A 16,691-nucleotide genomic window follows, 5' to 3' on the forward strand; every position below is an offset into this window, starting at 1 on the left:
TCGTCTCAGAGCTCCCCTGTCGACACCCCTTTGAATAGGGCGTTGAACGTAATGAAAAACAAGGATAAGCTCAGTAAGCCGACGTCAGCTGGTCGTGTGGCCGGCAAAGGCTTGTCCACAAAATGGTCGTCATACTATACCGCTGGTGGGCGAAAGGAGAAAAAGACCAGCTCGGAAAGCCAGTCGCGCGAGGTTGAAGCACTCAAGGCACAAGTGGCGCGAATTCCGGAGCTTGTCCAAGAGCAAGTGGAACAACAACTGGGGACAAAGCTCAACACCATGGTGCCTACGTTGATTCATGAGCTGACGACGTGGATTGCGGGCGGCCAACAGGGGCCTCCCCCGGTTCCCAGCTTCACGGCTAGCAACTTGCACAGCGCGCAGGCGGCGCCATTGGTGTCTCCGGTGGCGCCATTGGTGTCTCTGGCGGAGGCGGTATTCGTGTCTCTGGCGCCGGCACGAGCATTGAAGCTTAATGCACCCGGGTGAACACCAGCCGGCACCTCGCCAGCAAGCGGCCCCTTCGTCAGTTGCACGCCCGCCGTTGGCAGTGCCTCGACATTAGCTGAGATCGACGGCATCACGGTAACTAAGCCTCTCGGCCGATGACTTCATCTCCTTCCCTTTGACTGGGCATCCCTGACGCCCTACATGTTTTCGCCGGGCGCCGCCGCAGGGCGAGTTGGTCGATGTTGCCAAGGGCAGAATCGTTCCACCGGGCAACCCCGTGTTCCACGGTAATCCGATGCCACCCACAGTGTATAGGGTTGAAGTGGTTTGGGTGCTGCCAGGCTGCGACAAGCTGTTACCTCCGATTCAACCCGTTGGGGCCGACGAAGAAAATGAGATGACCCTCAGCGCCTGCGTAAGCTGGCCCCTGCTTTGGTTGAAGAGCCAGATTCGGTTGGGGTCGGGGGACACCACCCCACAGACAAGACCGCCAGTCGTGCCGGCGCCAAGCCATGGCAAGAACGCTGCAACGCTACCGGACATGCTGGACATCCCTATGGCACATGATCCGGACATGCATATGGCACAGGATCCGGACGACGACGACAACGACGACGGTATTTACCAACGTCGATAAGTACTTTGCCGAACATGGGTACGGTGACGAGTTATGCGGGCCTCCTTCTTAAGAACCCAACCAAGACGACCGCGATCTAGCTGGTACGGCGGAGAAACCCAGTTGAAACGGGCGTCGTTTGGCGTTCAGTTCTCAGGAGACGCCTCCAGCTGCCGCCTTCACCGAGCCTCAGATAGCTGAGGTGCGAAATATTATCAGCCCCAACACGCTCAAGAAGGCGGTCTGTGAGCAGAACTCGGTCCCATTACAGCAGATCAAGAAGAAGAGCCGGAAACGGAAGACTAAAAAGGGCGCCAGTGCGAGCCAGCCGGCACCGAGTACGAACCGTGCTCAGGACGGACCACCTTCACCTAAGGATATCTCGAGGAGGGTGCATGTGGCGGGTAAGGCGATGCTACCGACAAATATGCTCAATGCTGCAATCGGTGCTATGCGGAGTCTGCACGACAGTGTTCTTTCTTTGGAGAAGCGGCGTCTCAGAGAGAATGATGTGGCATACCCGATTTTCGTGGCGAAGGTGCCAGAGGGCAAGGGCATTGTGGATGGCGACATCGGGGGTACGATCGTCCTGCGGTTTGATGACATCTTTGCTATGTTTAACCTTCATCCGCTGCACTACACCTTTGTTCGACTGTTTTCGCTGAGTATGGAGATGCGTATCATTAGAGACAAGACCCCGGACATCGTGATAGTCGACCCCTTCTACATGCGTGCCAAGCTCTTGAGCAGCACTGGGGACCACCAAGTCGCGAGTTCACACCTCAAAGGCGTCATTCTGGCAAACCCAGATAAGGATAACTTCCTTGTGGCTTACTTTCCCGAGTAAGTCATCCCTTAACCGCCCCGTAACATATGATATCTTAGATATCGATCGTTCTTTTTTTTCTAACATTCCGTGTTCTGTGTAGTGACACACATTGCACACTCATCCTCTTAAGCTCGAAATATTCCATGGCCACGTATTTCGACCCGAACCGTGACTCCAAGATAGACTACACAAATATCGAGAAAGTTCTTGATGATGTTCTCCCCGGCTACGCCAAATCTAGAGGCACCTTCACCAGGGCAGTTCGTAAGTACGGCAAGCACGTGTTCGCCCACAATACGACATTCTGCTGTGTCAAGCAGCCGCCTGGCGGTCAGAAGGATGCCTACTACGCCCTCCATCACATGCGGGCGATCGTAAGGGACCTTCATCACCTTCTGCTACCAGATAATCTCAAAGATCGGGCCGCGAGCTTGTCGGCAATCCAGGACGCGAACATCAGACAAGAATTCTTTCGCATCTAGTCGGAGTTTGCGGACATCATCCATCAAGATGTCCTTCATACCTCGGGGCAGTTCTTCCTCAGATGTCAACTGTCCAACAGTGAGATTGACGGAACGCTACAAATGCAGGCTGACAATGCCCGCGATTTCATGACCATCACCACAGACGGCAGCTTCATCCATGCTCCTGTCCCATGAGTCGAGTCGAAAGTAGTGATGTGTAGTTATGAAACATTGATTGGCTCATGTTGTAATTAAACTTTAATGAATTGTATTTCTCTTTGGTTTGGACAATCGTTCAACTTAGATGTAATCGATGCTATTTATTAGTAGGACCCTAAATCGTGCTATTAATGTCTTGCTTTTCTCTTCCGATCCTTTTATTGCATACTTATATATTGCTTATGCATGTATTGTCTGTTGTTTGGCTTGTGCATAGAGATGTCGTCATATGTCGTGTACAAGGGTAAGGTTCCCAGAGTCTATGACGACTGGGAGGAGTATCGGAGACAGGTTCACCATTTCAGCGGTAACAATTACAAAGGGTACACCACTAGGGCGGAGGCGGAATCTAGATACGCCCGCTATCTAGCGGGAGAGAGGAGGGAGCGTTGGAGGAACCGGATGAAGACTAGTTTCATCGCGATGATGCTCATCGTGATGACCGCAGCTCTCTTCTATGTGATGGTAGTTTAGATGATCGATATCGACTTGTAATGTGAAGACAAACTCGATACTCACGGTCTCGAGACTTGTAATGTTTTATCTTTGTTCGGTCTTTTGAATTCGGAGACTAATATGATGAATTGTATTCGGTGACTAATCTTCTATTGTATTCGATGAATCTGATGTTGCTGTGTGCTGCTGTCTATATTATATCAAATAATATATTTTGTAACCTGTGCAAAAAATCAGAAAAGTAAAAAAAATAAAACCTAATATTCATACTAATGGCGCATCACTACAGAGGGCGCCATTAGTATGCCAAAGTATACTAATGGCACATCACCCAACAGTGCGCCATTAGTATGCCAAAGCACATGGTTAAATATGGCCCCCTGGGAGGCATACTAATGGTGCATGGTGTTCTATACTAATGGCGCACTGCGTGGTGCGCCATTAGTATACCAGATACTAATGGCGCACCAGTGGTGCACCATTAGTAAGAAATACTAGTGGTGTGATACTAATGGCACACCAGTAGGGTGCCATTAGTAGGCAAAACAGGTGCGCCATTAGTAGGCCTTTTCCTAGTAGTGTCAAGATCGTTGCCCTACAGCCTAGCCTTGCCGCATTCGCATGAGCGGGGAAAATGATGAACACGACAGTTTACCCAGGTTCGGGCCACCTTGCAGTGTAAAACCCTACTCCTGCTTTGTGGTGGATTGGCCTCATGAGGGGCTAAGGGTGAACCAGTACATAGGATGAACAGCCTCGCGAGGGCTAAGGTGGTGAGGGTGGAAGGGATCTGGTCTTGGTCCGATCCCTCTCTACGGTGGTAGCTAACCTATATTTATAGTGGTCATGGTCCTCTTCCCCGAAACTTAGGCAGGAAGGGATCCCACAATGGACAATATGAAAGGGGACAAGTAGTACGTCTAATCCTGACGAAAGGTGGTCTTCGCCTGCAATGTTTTGGTTGTGACCCAGCGGTCAGCTCGGTGATGACCTCCACCCGGCCGAGCCCATGGTCTTAGTCTTGTAGCACCGGAATGGAAACCTTTGGGGGATTCCTCGGGAACCTGTGCTCGTCCTTGCTCCCATAGCACCAAAAGGGAAACTGTCTCCTCTGTGCCCGCTGACGCCTAATAACCCACAAGTATAGGGGATCGCAATAGTTTTCGAGGGTAAAGTATTCAACCCAAATTTATAGATTCAACACAAGGGGAGCCAAAGAATATTTTAAGGTCTTAGCATTTGAGTTGTAAATTCAACCACACCTGGAGATTAATTATCTACAGCAAAGTGACTAGTAGAGAAGTAGTTTGATAGTTTTGATAGTAGTGACAGCAGCAATGGTAATCGTAAAAGTGATAGCAGTAATTTTGCAGCAAGTGTAACAATGATGATAGTAGTAGTAACTTTGCAGAAACAATAATGAAAAGTTCGTAGACATTGGATCGGTGACTTGTTGAATGATATTCATCATGAGGCAGTTATAACCTAGGGCAATATGGCACTAGCTCCAGTTCATCGATATAATGTAGGCATGTTTTCTGTAAATAGTCATACGTGCTTTATTAAAAGAACTTGCATGACATCTTTTGTCCTACCCTCCCGTGGCAGCGGGGTCCATATTGGAAACTAGGGGATATTAAGGCATCCTTTTAATAGAGAACCGGAACAAAGCATTCACACATAGTGAATACATGAACTCCTCAAACTACAGTCATCACCGGGAGTGGGCTCGGTTGTTGTCACTCCAGGGTTTCCAGATCATAACACGTAGTAGGTGACTATAACTTGTAAGATCAGATCTAGAACATGGATATAATGATGATAACATAAATGGTTCAGATCTTAAATCATGGCACTCGGGCCCAAAGTGACAAGCATTAAGCATGGCAAAGTCATACCAACATCAATCTAAGAACATAGTGGATACTAGGGATCAGGCCCTAACAAAACTAACTCGATTACATGATGAATCTCATCAAAGTCCTCACCGACCAGCGAGCCTATGAAGGAATTACTCACTCCCTGTGGGGAGTATCATGGAATTGGCGATGGAGAAGGGTTGGTGATGACGAAGAACGAAGATCCCCCTCTCAGGAGCCCCAAACAAACTCCAGATCTACCCTCCCGAGGAAGAACAGGGTTTGGCGGCGGCTCCGTCTCGTGGATCGTGATAACTCTTTCTCCCTCATTTTTTCTGGAAATATGTGATTTTATAGTATTAGGGGGTCATCTGTGGGGCCACCAGGTGGGTACAGCCCACCTGGGCACACCAAGCGAGGTGGCGCGCCCAAGGGCCCCTCTCTGGTTGGTCTTGGCTCCAGAAATTCTTATTATTCATATAAAAGATCCTCGCAAAGTTCCGTTCCATTCCGAGAACTTTTATTTCTGCACAAAAACAACACCATGGTAGTTCTGCTATAAACAACGTTAGTCCGGGGTTCGTTTCATTCAAATCATGCAAATTAGAGTGCAAAACAAGAGGAAAAGCGTGAGAAAAAGTAGATACGTTGGAGACGTATCAACTCCCCCAATCTTAACCTTTTGCTTGTCCTCAAGCAATTCAGTTGATAAACTGAAAGTGAGAAAGAAAAACTTTTACAAACTCTTTTGCTCGTGTTTGCATAAATAAGCTTAAACAACACCCAGGTTTTCAGCCAACATTATAACTAACCATGTCAACAATAACACTTAAAGATTATAATGGTTCATATCAATGACATAATCAGCTAGCGAGCAATAATAAGATATCTCAAACGGCAACACGTTGTCAAAACAACCATGATATAATATGACAATAGTGGTATCTCGCTAGCCCTTTTTGAGACAGCAAAACATAAATACAGAGCACCTCCAAAGTTTAAGCAGCGACTAAACATTGTAATTCATGGTACAAAAGATCCAGTCATGATGCACCCAACATTAGCTACACACAATGCAAAAAATCATGACAGTTGTGCTCTACTGAGTTTCTTGCGCTTGTTTTTAGAAGGTGATGACACAACATAAAAGTAAATAGAAAGTCCCTTCGTAGAGGGAAGTAGTGATTTGCAGAGGTGCTAGAGCTCAATTTTGAAAACAGAGGCAAATGATATTTTGAGACATGAACCCTTCTTATTCACTTCACGACCATCAGTTATCAATATCTTCCAACCTAAGCACGCTAGTGGCGGTTCCCAAGCGGTAAAAGTAAAGGTTTTGACTCCATTGTGAGTTTTTGTTTAATTATTTGAGAGATGAACTATTTTTCATGTTTGTAGTTTGGGACTAGGCATCCCTATTACCGCCCATTTTATCGTGCGATGGCGAGTGAATAAACACTCGTCCTGAGAATAACCCGCTTAGCATACCGAGCACCTCTTGTCATTCCATGAACGATCCAGGCACACAAAACGGATAATTTTTAGAAGTTTTTAGAGGTGGCACATGCAAATTTACTTAGGATGGCAGGGTAATACCGTATATAGGTAGGTATGGTGGACTCATCTGGAATAACTTTGGGTTCAAGGGTTTTGATGTACAAGCAGAGTTCCCACTTAGTACAGGCGAAGGCTAGCAATTAAGATCGAGAAGCGGCCAGCTAGAGAGCAACAATGATCATCACCATGCATTATGCATAAGTAACATTGGAAACTAGCATGAGTAGGATATGAACACCATGAACATAAACATTATAGAGGCTATGTTGGTTTTGATTCAACTAAATGCATGAACATGTACCAAGTCAAGCCACTTGAACATTCAGAGGAGGATACCATATCATCATACTACATCACAATCATTTTAATGCTATGTTGATATCCAAGATAAATCATTATTAACTCCCAGCTACTTATGCATGGCATGAGAAACTATAATCTCTAATTGTCATTGCAAACATGTTTAATCATAATGGGCTGAATCATGGACGCTAGGTTAAGCATATTTACACAGACAGGACAAGTCGAGTTCATACCACTTTTTCTTTGCCACGGCCAGTTCATCGAATGTCGTCATTATTGCCCTTCACTTGCACGACCGAATGATATGAAAATAATAATAGTGCAAGAGTGCCATGGACTAAGCTGGAATCTACAAACATTTTATTCAACAGGAGAAGACAAGGTAAAATGGGTTCTTTATTAGTTCAACAATTATTCATATGAGAGCCACTCAACATTTTCATCACGGTCTTCTCCTCGGTACAACTCGAATAAAAAAAGGAAAAGAAATTTAGAGAAACACACAAAAATATTTTTGGACATTTTGGTTTTCTTTAGCAAGCAAATAAAAGGGAAATGCAAAATGAGAAAAAACCATTTACTTGGGAAAGCTCCCAATAAGCAAAAGAAGAACAAGGAAATCTTTTTGGATTTTCTTTTTAGTACTACTAAGCATGGATAGAAAGTAAATTATCTACAACTAATTTTTTTGGTTTTTCTAAAGTTTTTTCAAACACACAAGAAGAAAGAAAGAAAATAAATCTAAGAATGGATGATACAATGAAAAAGTGTGAACACCGACAAATGGAATAAATAGACATGAATGTAAAGTCGTGAGAGACACATACTCCCCAAGCTTAGTCTTTTAGCCTAACTTGGTAGTGAATCAGTAGCCTGGAGGGTAGTATGGATCCTGAGGAGCAGGCATCCACTCATCCCACTGCTGAGGAGAGGGCATCCACTGATCCCACTTTGGAGGCTCCTCCGCAGCCTCTGCAGCGTGAGCATTCCAGTAGGCGATGATGTCTGCATGCATAATCTGGTATCCACCCCTGGCAACAGAATCAAACAAAGCAGGAGCATGCAATGGAATAACATCACAAGGTTCAACACTATAGACCAAGTTGTAGGGAATGGCCATGTCAGGACGATCATGTGCAAGAAAGTGATGGTGATCCATGGTTGCACGATCTATGTAAACCTTAGTCAGACAGTAATCATGAGGGTGTATCGTTACCTCAAAATGAGCTGCCAAACAAGTGGCATAAATCCCACCATGTGTTTTTGCCCTGAGTTTTATTAAGATGGAGGCGACGAGCCACGATAGCTCCCAAGCTATGCGTGTTGTCGCCCTCTAGTGCACGACGTAGAATAGAAAGGTCTGGTGAACTAAGTGCACCCTCCTTCTCCCTAGCAGGCAAGCATTTGGCAATAAAAAGTGCAAAGTATCAAACAGCGGGAAAATGTAAGCCAGCGGCAGTGATGGCTGACACTCCTCTCTCATCACCCGCTGTCAGAGTGTGATAAGCGGCCTCAAACTCAGCCGGCCTAGGCTCAGCCAAGCTCCCATTAGAAGGGATCATGCATATGTCACAAAACTCAGTAAGTGGTATCTAATGATTTTCAACATATAAATCAAAGCTCACTTCAGGGGGATTATTTCTGGGCAATAAAGTAAAGCTCTGAACAAAGATGTTTGTGAGGATTTGGTGCTGGTCACCCTCATCTGCTATGAAATCAGTGAGGCCGGTATTAGCAATATATTGCATGAACTCCTCAAGAATTCCAGCCTCTTGCAGGAACAGGGTGTGCGGCCATTCGCACGGCCGTACTTCCACCAACCTCTAACGGTGGAGATCATTGTCAGAAGACTCCCCGATAACACCCTTGGAGTTGTTCTTAGAGTCAAACTTCCTGAAGATATTCATGTTCGCATACAATTTTCTGAAAATAAAAATTTTGGAGTGACAAAATTTTGTCAACAAAACTTTGTAAGATTGATAGCAACTACTCATAGGAACACATAGAAGCCATAGCAAGCATTCAAACTACTTAAAACACTAAGAATTCAACATGCAAGCACATCTACAGCAGCACCAAGAGTACCTAATTATTCAAAGTATAAACCACTAAAACAAAAAGTAATTGGACAAATGGTGGAGTCACATACCAAGCAACAACCCCCCGAAACAGTTTCGAAAATGGAGCTTCAAGCAAAGACATCAAAATCCACGGGTTTGAGCTCAAGAACACGGGAGAGAGAGCAATGGGGATTTTTTTTCTGGAGGTAAGTGATGATGTGGTATGAAGAGGTAAGTGAGGGGGCTCACATGGGGACCACAACCCACCAGGGCGCGCCTGGGGTGCTGGCGCGTCCAGGTGGGTTGTGCCCGCCTGGTGCACATCCCTCTGATGTTTATTGCACCAAAAATCCTCAAAAATTCGAAAAAATGTATTAAATTTTCAGGGCATTCTGAGAATTTTTATTTTTGGGTCATTTTTTATCGCATGGGAAATTCAGAAAACAGACAAAACATGGCATTTTATTTTATTTAACTAATAAAAACAGAGAAGAAAAGTAGGGACAGAACTAGTGTTTACTAAATTCATCAACTTCATATTGTTCAAAAATGATCCATTAATAAGGTTGATCAAGTCTTATTAACAACCACATTCGATTAGCATGAAACCGAAGAACTTTCGTAAATCACTAATTTACCTCAATGGGGATATGCATTTCCCCAACAATAAGTATTTCATATTTCTTTTTGACAGTAGGTAGAGGTATTTGAAAACTTCCAATAGTGATTGTCGGAGATTTTTCAATAACATTAATACCATTCACTTGGAATTGTTTCTTCGGAAAGTGCACCGTATGCTCATTACCATTAATATGAAAAGTGACCTTGCTTTTATTGCAATCAATAACAGCCCCTGCATTATTCAGGAAGGGTCTACCAAGGATAATCGACATGTTGTTGTCCTCGGGCATCTCAAGTATAACAAAGTCAGTCAAAATAGTAACATTAGCAACAACAATGGGCACATCCTCACAGATACCGATAGGTATGGTAGTTGATTTGTCAGCCATTTGCAAAGATATTTCAGTAGGTGTGAGTTTATTCAAGTCAAGTCTTTTATATAAAGCGAAAGGCATAACACTAACACCGGCTCCTAAATCGCACAAAGTAGTTTTCACATAATTCTTTTTGAAAGAGCAAGGTATAGTTGGTATTCCCGGATCTCCAAGTTTTTAGGTACTCCATCTTTAAAAGTGTAATTAGCAAGCATATTGGAGATTTTAGTTTCTGGTATTTTTCTCTTATTTGTGATGATGCCTTTCATATACTTTGCATAAGGTGGCATTTTCAAGATATCAGTCAAATAAGTACACAAAAAGACTAGCCTCAGCATTTCAGCAAAGCGTTCAAATTCCTTGTCATCATTCTTTTTAGTTGACTTGGGTGGAAAAGGCATAGGTTTTTGGACCCAGGGTTCTCTTTCTTTACCGTGTTTTCTAGCAACAAAGTCTCTTTGGTCATACCTTTTATTCTTAGCTTGTGGGTTATCGAGATCAACGGGTGGTTCTATCTCAACATCATTATCTGGTTCCTTTTCATTGGTTGGTTGAGAGAATTCATGAACCTCATCATTATCTTTTTCATTGTCAGTAGGTGAGTGTTCATTACTAGACTGAGTTTCAGCATCAGAGATAGAAATATCATTATCATTATTAGGAAGTTTTTTCTATTTCAGGTTCACTAGGAGCATGTGAATTCCTCTCATTTTTCTTTTTCTTTTTCTTTTTAGAAGAACTAGGTGCACTAGTGTTAGCTCTTTGTGAATCTTGTTCAATTCTTTTAGGGTGTCCCTCAGGATAAAGTGGTTCCTGAGTCATTTTACCTCCTCTAGTTGCAACTCTAACAGCAAAGTCATGCATATTATTATTCATTTCATCAAGTAATTTTCTTTGAGATTTAGAAACTTGTTCTAATTGAGTTTGAACCATAGAAGCATGTTTTCCAATACCTCTAACATCATTTGATATTCTAAGTAACGAGTCACTCAAGCGAGCAATCATATCAGAATTATATTTCAATTGTTTCATAACATTTGCATTGAAGTGATATTGTTTTCTAATGTAGTTTTCAAACTCATAAAGGCATTGACTAGGATGCATATTGTGAGGATTATCATTATCATTAAACTTCATAAGAGAATTTACCTCTACCACCTTAGGCATTGGTGGTGTATTAAGCCCATGTATTTCTTCAATATGAGGTAAATTTTTAACATCCTCAGCTTTAATACCTTTTCCTTCATAGATTTCTTTGCCTCTTGCATATCTTCGGGACTGAGATATAATATACCCCTCTTCTTCGGATTGGGTTTAGGTGGTGGTTCAGAAATGGTCCAATCATCATAATTTTTCAATATGTTATTCAATAATTCTTCATCTTGTCCAACAGTTCATTCCCTGAAAACACAACCAGCACAACTATCTAGGAAGTCCCTAGAAGCATCGGTTAGTCCATTATAGAAGATATCAAATATTTCATTTTTCTTAAGAGGATGATTAGGCAAAGCATTAAGTAACTGGAAAGGCCTCCCCCAAGTTTGTGGGAGACTCTCTTCTCTAGTTTGAGCAAAGTTAAATATTTCCTGTAAGGCAGCTTGTTTCATATGAGCAGGAAAATATTTTTCAGAGTAGTAATAAATCATATCCTAGGGACTACACACACAACCAGAAGCAAGACTATTGTACCAAGCTTTAGCATCACCCTTTAATGAGAAAGGAAATAGTTTGAGAATAAAGTAATAGCGAGTTTTCTCATCATGAGTAAAAAGAAGTGGCTATGTCATTCAACTTAGTAAGATGTGCCACAACAGTTTCAGTTTCATAACCATGGAAAGGACAGATTCAACCAGTGTAATTAACTCTGTGTCGACAGAGAATTCATAATACTTATCATAAATAAATATAGGTGAAGTAGCAAACTTAGGATCACATTTCATTCTAGCATTCAGAGATTTTTCTTTATACTTGTATAGTAATTTCTGTAGATCATCTCTATCATTGCAAGCAAGAATATCTCTAGTTGTTTCTTCACTCATAACATAACCTTCCGGTACCTTAGGAAATTCATATCTAGGAAGGCTAGTTTTAGCAGGAGTTTCAATAGTTTCATTTTCAAGCTCATCATCAGATTCAACAACATCATGTTGCATAACTCTAGCAATTTGTTTATCATGAAATTCACCAAGTGGCACATAGTCATTATCAAGCAAGGTACTAGCATCATCATAAGCATCATTCATAGTAGAAGTAGCATCATCAATAACTTGCGACATATCAGAATTAATAGCATGTAGTGGTGTTGCAAGTTTATTCATAACAAAAGGTGAATCTAAAGCAGAACTGGATAGTAGTTCCTTACCTCCCCTCGTCTTTGGGGAAAAATCTTAGTCTTAGCATCCTTCAGATTCTTCATACTGATAATATGATAATAATCCCAAGTGACTCAACAAATATAGCAATGCTCCCAGGCAATGGCGCCAGAAAAAAGGTCTTGATAACTCACAAGTATAGGGGATCGCAACAGTTTTCGAGGGTAAAGTATTCAACCCAAATTTATAGATTCGACACAAGGGGAGCCAAAGAAAGTTGTCAATTCAACCACACCTGGCGATTAATTATCTACAGCAAAGTGATCAGTAGCAAAATTAGTTTGATAGTTTTGATAGTAGTCACAGCAGCAATAGTATCCGTAACAATGATAGCTGTAATTTTGTAGCAAGTGTAACAATGATGATAGCAGTAGTAACTTAGCAGAAACAATAATGAAAAGTTTGTGGGCATTGGATCGGTGACTTGTTGGATGATATTCATCATTAGACATTTATAACCTAGGGCGATACGGCACTAGCTCCTATTCATCGATATAATGAAGGCATGTATTCTGTAAATAGTCATACGTGCTTTATTAAAGAACTTGCATGACATCTTTTGTCCTACCCTCCCGTGGCAGCGGGGTCAATATTGGAAATTAAGGGATATTAAAGCCTCCTTTTAATAGAGAACCAGAACAAAGAATTAACACATAGTGAATACATGAACTCCTCAAACTATGGTCATCATCGGGAGTGGGCCCGGTTGTTGTCACTCCAGGGTTGCCGGATCATAACACATAGTAGGTGACTATAACTTGCAAGATCGGATCTAGAACATGCATATAATGATGGTAACATAAATGGTTCAGATATGAAATCATGGCACTCTGGCCCAAAGTGACAAGCATTAAGCATGGCAAAGTCATAGCAACACCAATCTAAGAACATAGTGGATACTACGGATTAGGCTCTATCAAAACTAACTCGATTACATGATGAATCTCATCCAACTCCTCACCGACCAATGAGCCCACGAAGGAATTACTCACTCCCAGTTGGGAGCATCATGGAATTGGTGATGGAGAATGGTTGGTGATGACGAAGAACGAAGATCCCCCTCTTGGGAGCCCCAAAAGGACTCCGGATCTGCCCTCCCGAGGAAGAAAAGGGGTTGGCAGCGGCTCCATCTCGTGGATCATGATAATTCTTTCTCCCTCATTTTTTTCTAGAAATATGTGATTTTATAGTATCAGGGGGGTCGTCCGCGGGGCCACCGGGGGGGTACAACCCACCTGGGCGTGCTAGTAGAGGGGGCGCGCCCTGGTGGGTTGTGCCCATCCGGGGGCCCCTCTCTGGTGGGTCTTGGCACCAGAAATTCTTATTATTGATATAATAAATCCTCTTAAAGATTTCTTCGATTTCAAGAACATTTATTTCTGCATAAAAAAACCATGGTAATTCTGCTGAAAACAGCGTCACTCCGGGGTTAGTTTCATTCAAATCATGCAAATTTGAGTCTAAAACAAGAGAAAAGCATAAGTAGATACATTGGAGACGTATCAACGCCCGCCTAGCCGTGGTCATCATGGCTCACGTCATCACAGACTCACGAGGCTAGGTACTTGCATAGAAATCTCCGCTCCTCGGAAGGACGCCTGGGGAGGCCACCCCCCTCGGAGGTCTTGGTGTCGTCTGCCTCGCGAAGTCAGGGCCCTCGCGTGGGTCTTGTCTTGGTGGTCTTGGAGATGGGACGTAGTGGTCTTGGAGATGGGACGTACCAGTCAGTCGAGGAAGCCACATCGTGGGCTTCACACAGGAAATTCTGGGTACCCTGGTACCCAGAATGCCGAGAGTAGCCCCTTGGGCCCATAGCACGCTCGGGCTGGCTTCAAGGCGAAGCCAAGGGGCAAGGGCGAAGCGCCACGGGCCCCAATCAGCTACGGACCAGGTTGACGCATGGCGCTTGATGGGACGCGGACGCCTCCACTTCCCCATGTCGCCTCGCCAACCGCCCAGGCTGACAAAAGTCTGGCGCACGTTGTAGAGCCATCGTTTCCCCACAGAACTTGCTCCAGATACCCTTCTCCCTACCGAAGGTTTCTCCAGATCCAATCGCGCTCCGCCTCCTTTCTCCTCCTCCTCCGGTGCTGGTGACCATGCGAATGGCGCCCGGAAACCGAAGCCCACTGCGAAAGCCGCACTCTCCTCCTCCTCTCCCGCACCAGCGCTTGGCGCGTCATCCATTATCGAGGAGGCGCACCTCACCCCCGTGCTCCCGCAGACAGCGAGCGACAACAATGAGTAGAATGAGACCGTGATCTAGGCTGGTTCCGTCGAGCGGAGGTCCTTGGCGCAGACGGTCTATCCCTTCTTCCTCGACGGCATCTTCGCAGGTCTCATACCGACCCTCTCGGAGTTCTTCGTCGCCATCCTCAACCACTACCAGATCCAAGCCCTCCATCTTCAACCCAACTCCATCCTCCTCTCCATCTTCGCATTCTACTGTGAAGCTATTGTGGGCATGAAGCCCTCGGTGCCGCTCCTCTGCCACTTCATATGCCTGCGACTGCACGGTGCGACACAACGCTCCGGCTGCGTGTCCTTCGTCACACTCCACAAGGGGAATGGGCTCATGAAGGCCGGGAAGAAGGTGGAAGGCTTCCGACACCACTGTGTCTTCCTAGACACCAAGGGGCTCAACGAGCGGCCCGAGCTGCCGACTGAGTTGCCCAAATGAATCGAGAGGTGGAGCCATGAGAAGCTCTCCGACCGCCGAGCGGAGCCCGTCCTGAGGAGGATGACCTCGGACATGGAGGCAAAGGTCTTGGCGGGGGCGTGCTTGTGAAGGAGTTCCTGACGCAGCACCTGGCGCCACTCCAGGCATACACGCACCCTATGTGGGAGTTCTAGGGCGAGTCGGACGACATGAGGGTACGCTCGGAGAGCCTGATGGGCGAGAAGCTGGACATGGCCATGGCCGTCTTTCTAAACGGCGAGCCGAGGAACCTCCCTGAGGCCTACGTCTTGCTGTACCGCCGCGGGGATAGGGCGAAGCTAGTCGCCTCCATGCCCACCTTCAACGAGCTAGAGCTCACGTCGCCCGAGCATCCCAACTCTCCCGTGCAGGTGTCTTCTGGCAGCACCAACGCTGAGGAGGACTCGGAGGACACCGAGGACGACGACCTGGAAGAGGTGTCTCCTCCACCTCAGAGCGAACTCCTCCGCAACCTTCCAGATAATGGCGAGCTTGACGAGCCTGCTGACGTGGACTCCCATGCTCTACCGGGGTCCTCACATGGTCAGGATCCATTATCCGGACCCCGCAAGGGTCAGGCCAAGCGACCCCGAAGAAGAGCACGACGGCGCCCCTCCGGAGGGTGCCCCAAGCGCCGGCGGAGTGGTGCAGACGCCATTGGTGACCCCTCAGGGCGACCCCTTCACCTCACTAGGTGGCAGTGTCGCGCTGGCAACGGATGAAGAGCACCCCGCCAGCTCCCCCAGGCGTGACCAAGGTTGCGCCAAGGAAAAGCGGGGTGCCCCTGCCCTGTCCAAGAAAGAGAAGAAGAGGACGTGGATCGACCATGATGAGTAAGTAACCTACCTTGCTCTTGAGTTTAGCATAGATTGCCATTGTGCCCACACCACTCCCCTCCTGATGACCAGGCTAGGCGTCATGACAAAGATGAGGAAGGAGGGCGCAGAGCCGAAGGAGCCCCTAGTCCTGAGGTTGCCGTCAGCCTATGGACACGGTCGTGGTGGGTGCGGAAGTGCATCAGGCCGGCCCGGCACAGCCCCCGGGCACTCGGGCGACACCACGTCCAAGCGTTCCGGTGCTCCACTTGCTCTTGGTGCCTCGCTGGTGCTGCCTGATGGGACGTCCGTCGAGGGTGCTGGGGTTCAAGAGGCATCACCCCTTGCTGCAACCGCAATGGCCCCTGCCCGGGTGGAGGAGGTGGTCCCTCGTCCTCTCAGGACAGAGCACGACCCTGAGGGCATGGTGATGCGGTCTCAGGACGAGCTGGCCCCCGCAAGTTAGCAAGCTATGGGGCTGTCCACCCTTGTCATGCCTGAGGGGTGTTCGAAGCCTCCTGTGTTGCCGCCTCCCTAGGCCCGTGTGCTCACGGACTGCAGACCCTTCATCAGGTCGGGCGCCCTAGACGAGGCCTACACCGTGCTCGGCCGACTCCGAGCCGACCTTTAGGATTCCAATAGGTGCCTAGCGGGGAGGGTTTGTGGCTTGTATAAGGGTGGCTCCAAGACGACACGTCCATCAGGACGGCCCGGGGCTGGGCTGAAGCCGCCACAACGGAGGGCAGGAAGGAGGCCTCAGAATCTAGGGAGGCTCGTGACATGGCGCTGGCTAGTGCAGTGTCCACCTAGAAGCACTACATTGAGGCAGAGACCAAGCTGAAAACCCTTTAGGAGGAGCAAACCACGCAGGCCCAACGGCTCCAGCAGTGAGAGGAGGACCTAAAGGCCCCAAAGCGAAGCTCGCCGATCGCGACGCCAAGCTGGCCCAGGTGACCGTCGACCAGGCCGCGGAACGCGATTGCCTGGCCAAGATGAAG

General features: G+C 46.3%; 1 protein-coding gene across 1 annotated transcript in view; it reads left to right on the top strand.

Moving 5' to 3' along the window:
* LOC147975697 (uncharacterized) overlaps positions 1-14,860 on the top strand; it is a 31,448-nt gene extending 16,588 nt beyond the window's left edge. The window contains exon 2 of the mRNA XM_087520543.1: positions 14,447-14,860. Coding sequence (XP_087376669.1) covers positions 14,447-14,860 — 414 coding nt within the window. The remainder of the gene's footprint in view (positions 1-14,446) is intronic.
* Positions 14,861-16,691: the final 1,831 nt, after the last annotated feature.

Source organism: Triticum urartu, chromosome 4A (genome assembly GCF_056163025.1).
Source record: "Triticum urartu cultivar PI428250 chromosome 4A, HENAU_Tu73, whole genome shotgun sequence".
Classification (NCBI taxonomy): Eukaryota; Viridiplantae; Streptophyta; class Magnoliopsida; order Poales; family Poaceae; genus Triticum; species Triticum urartu.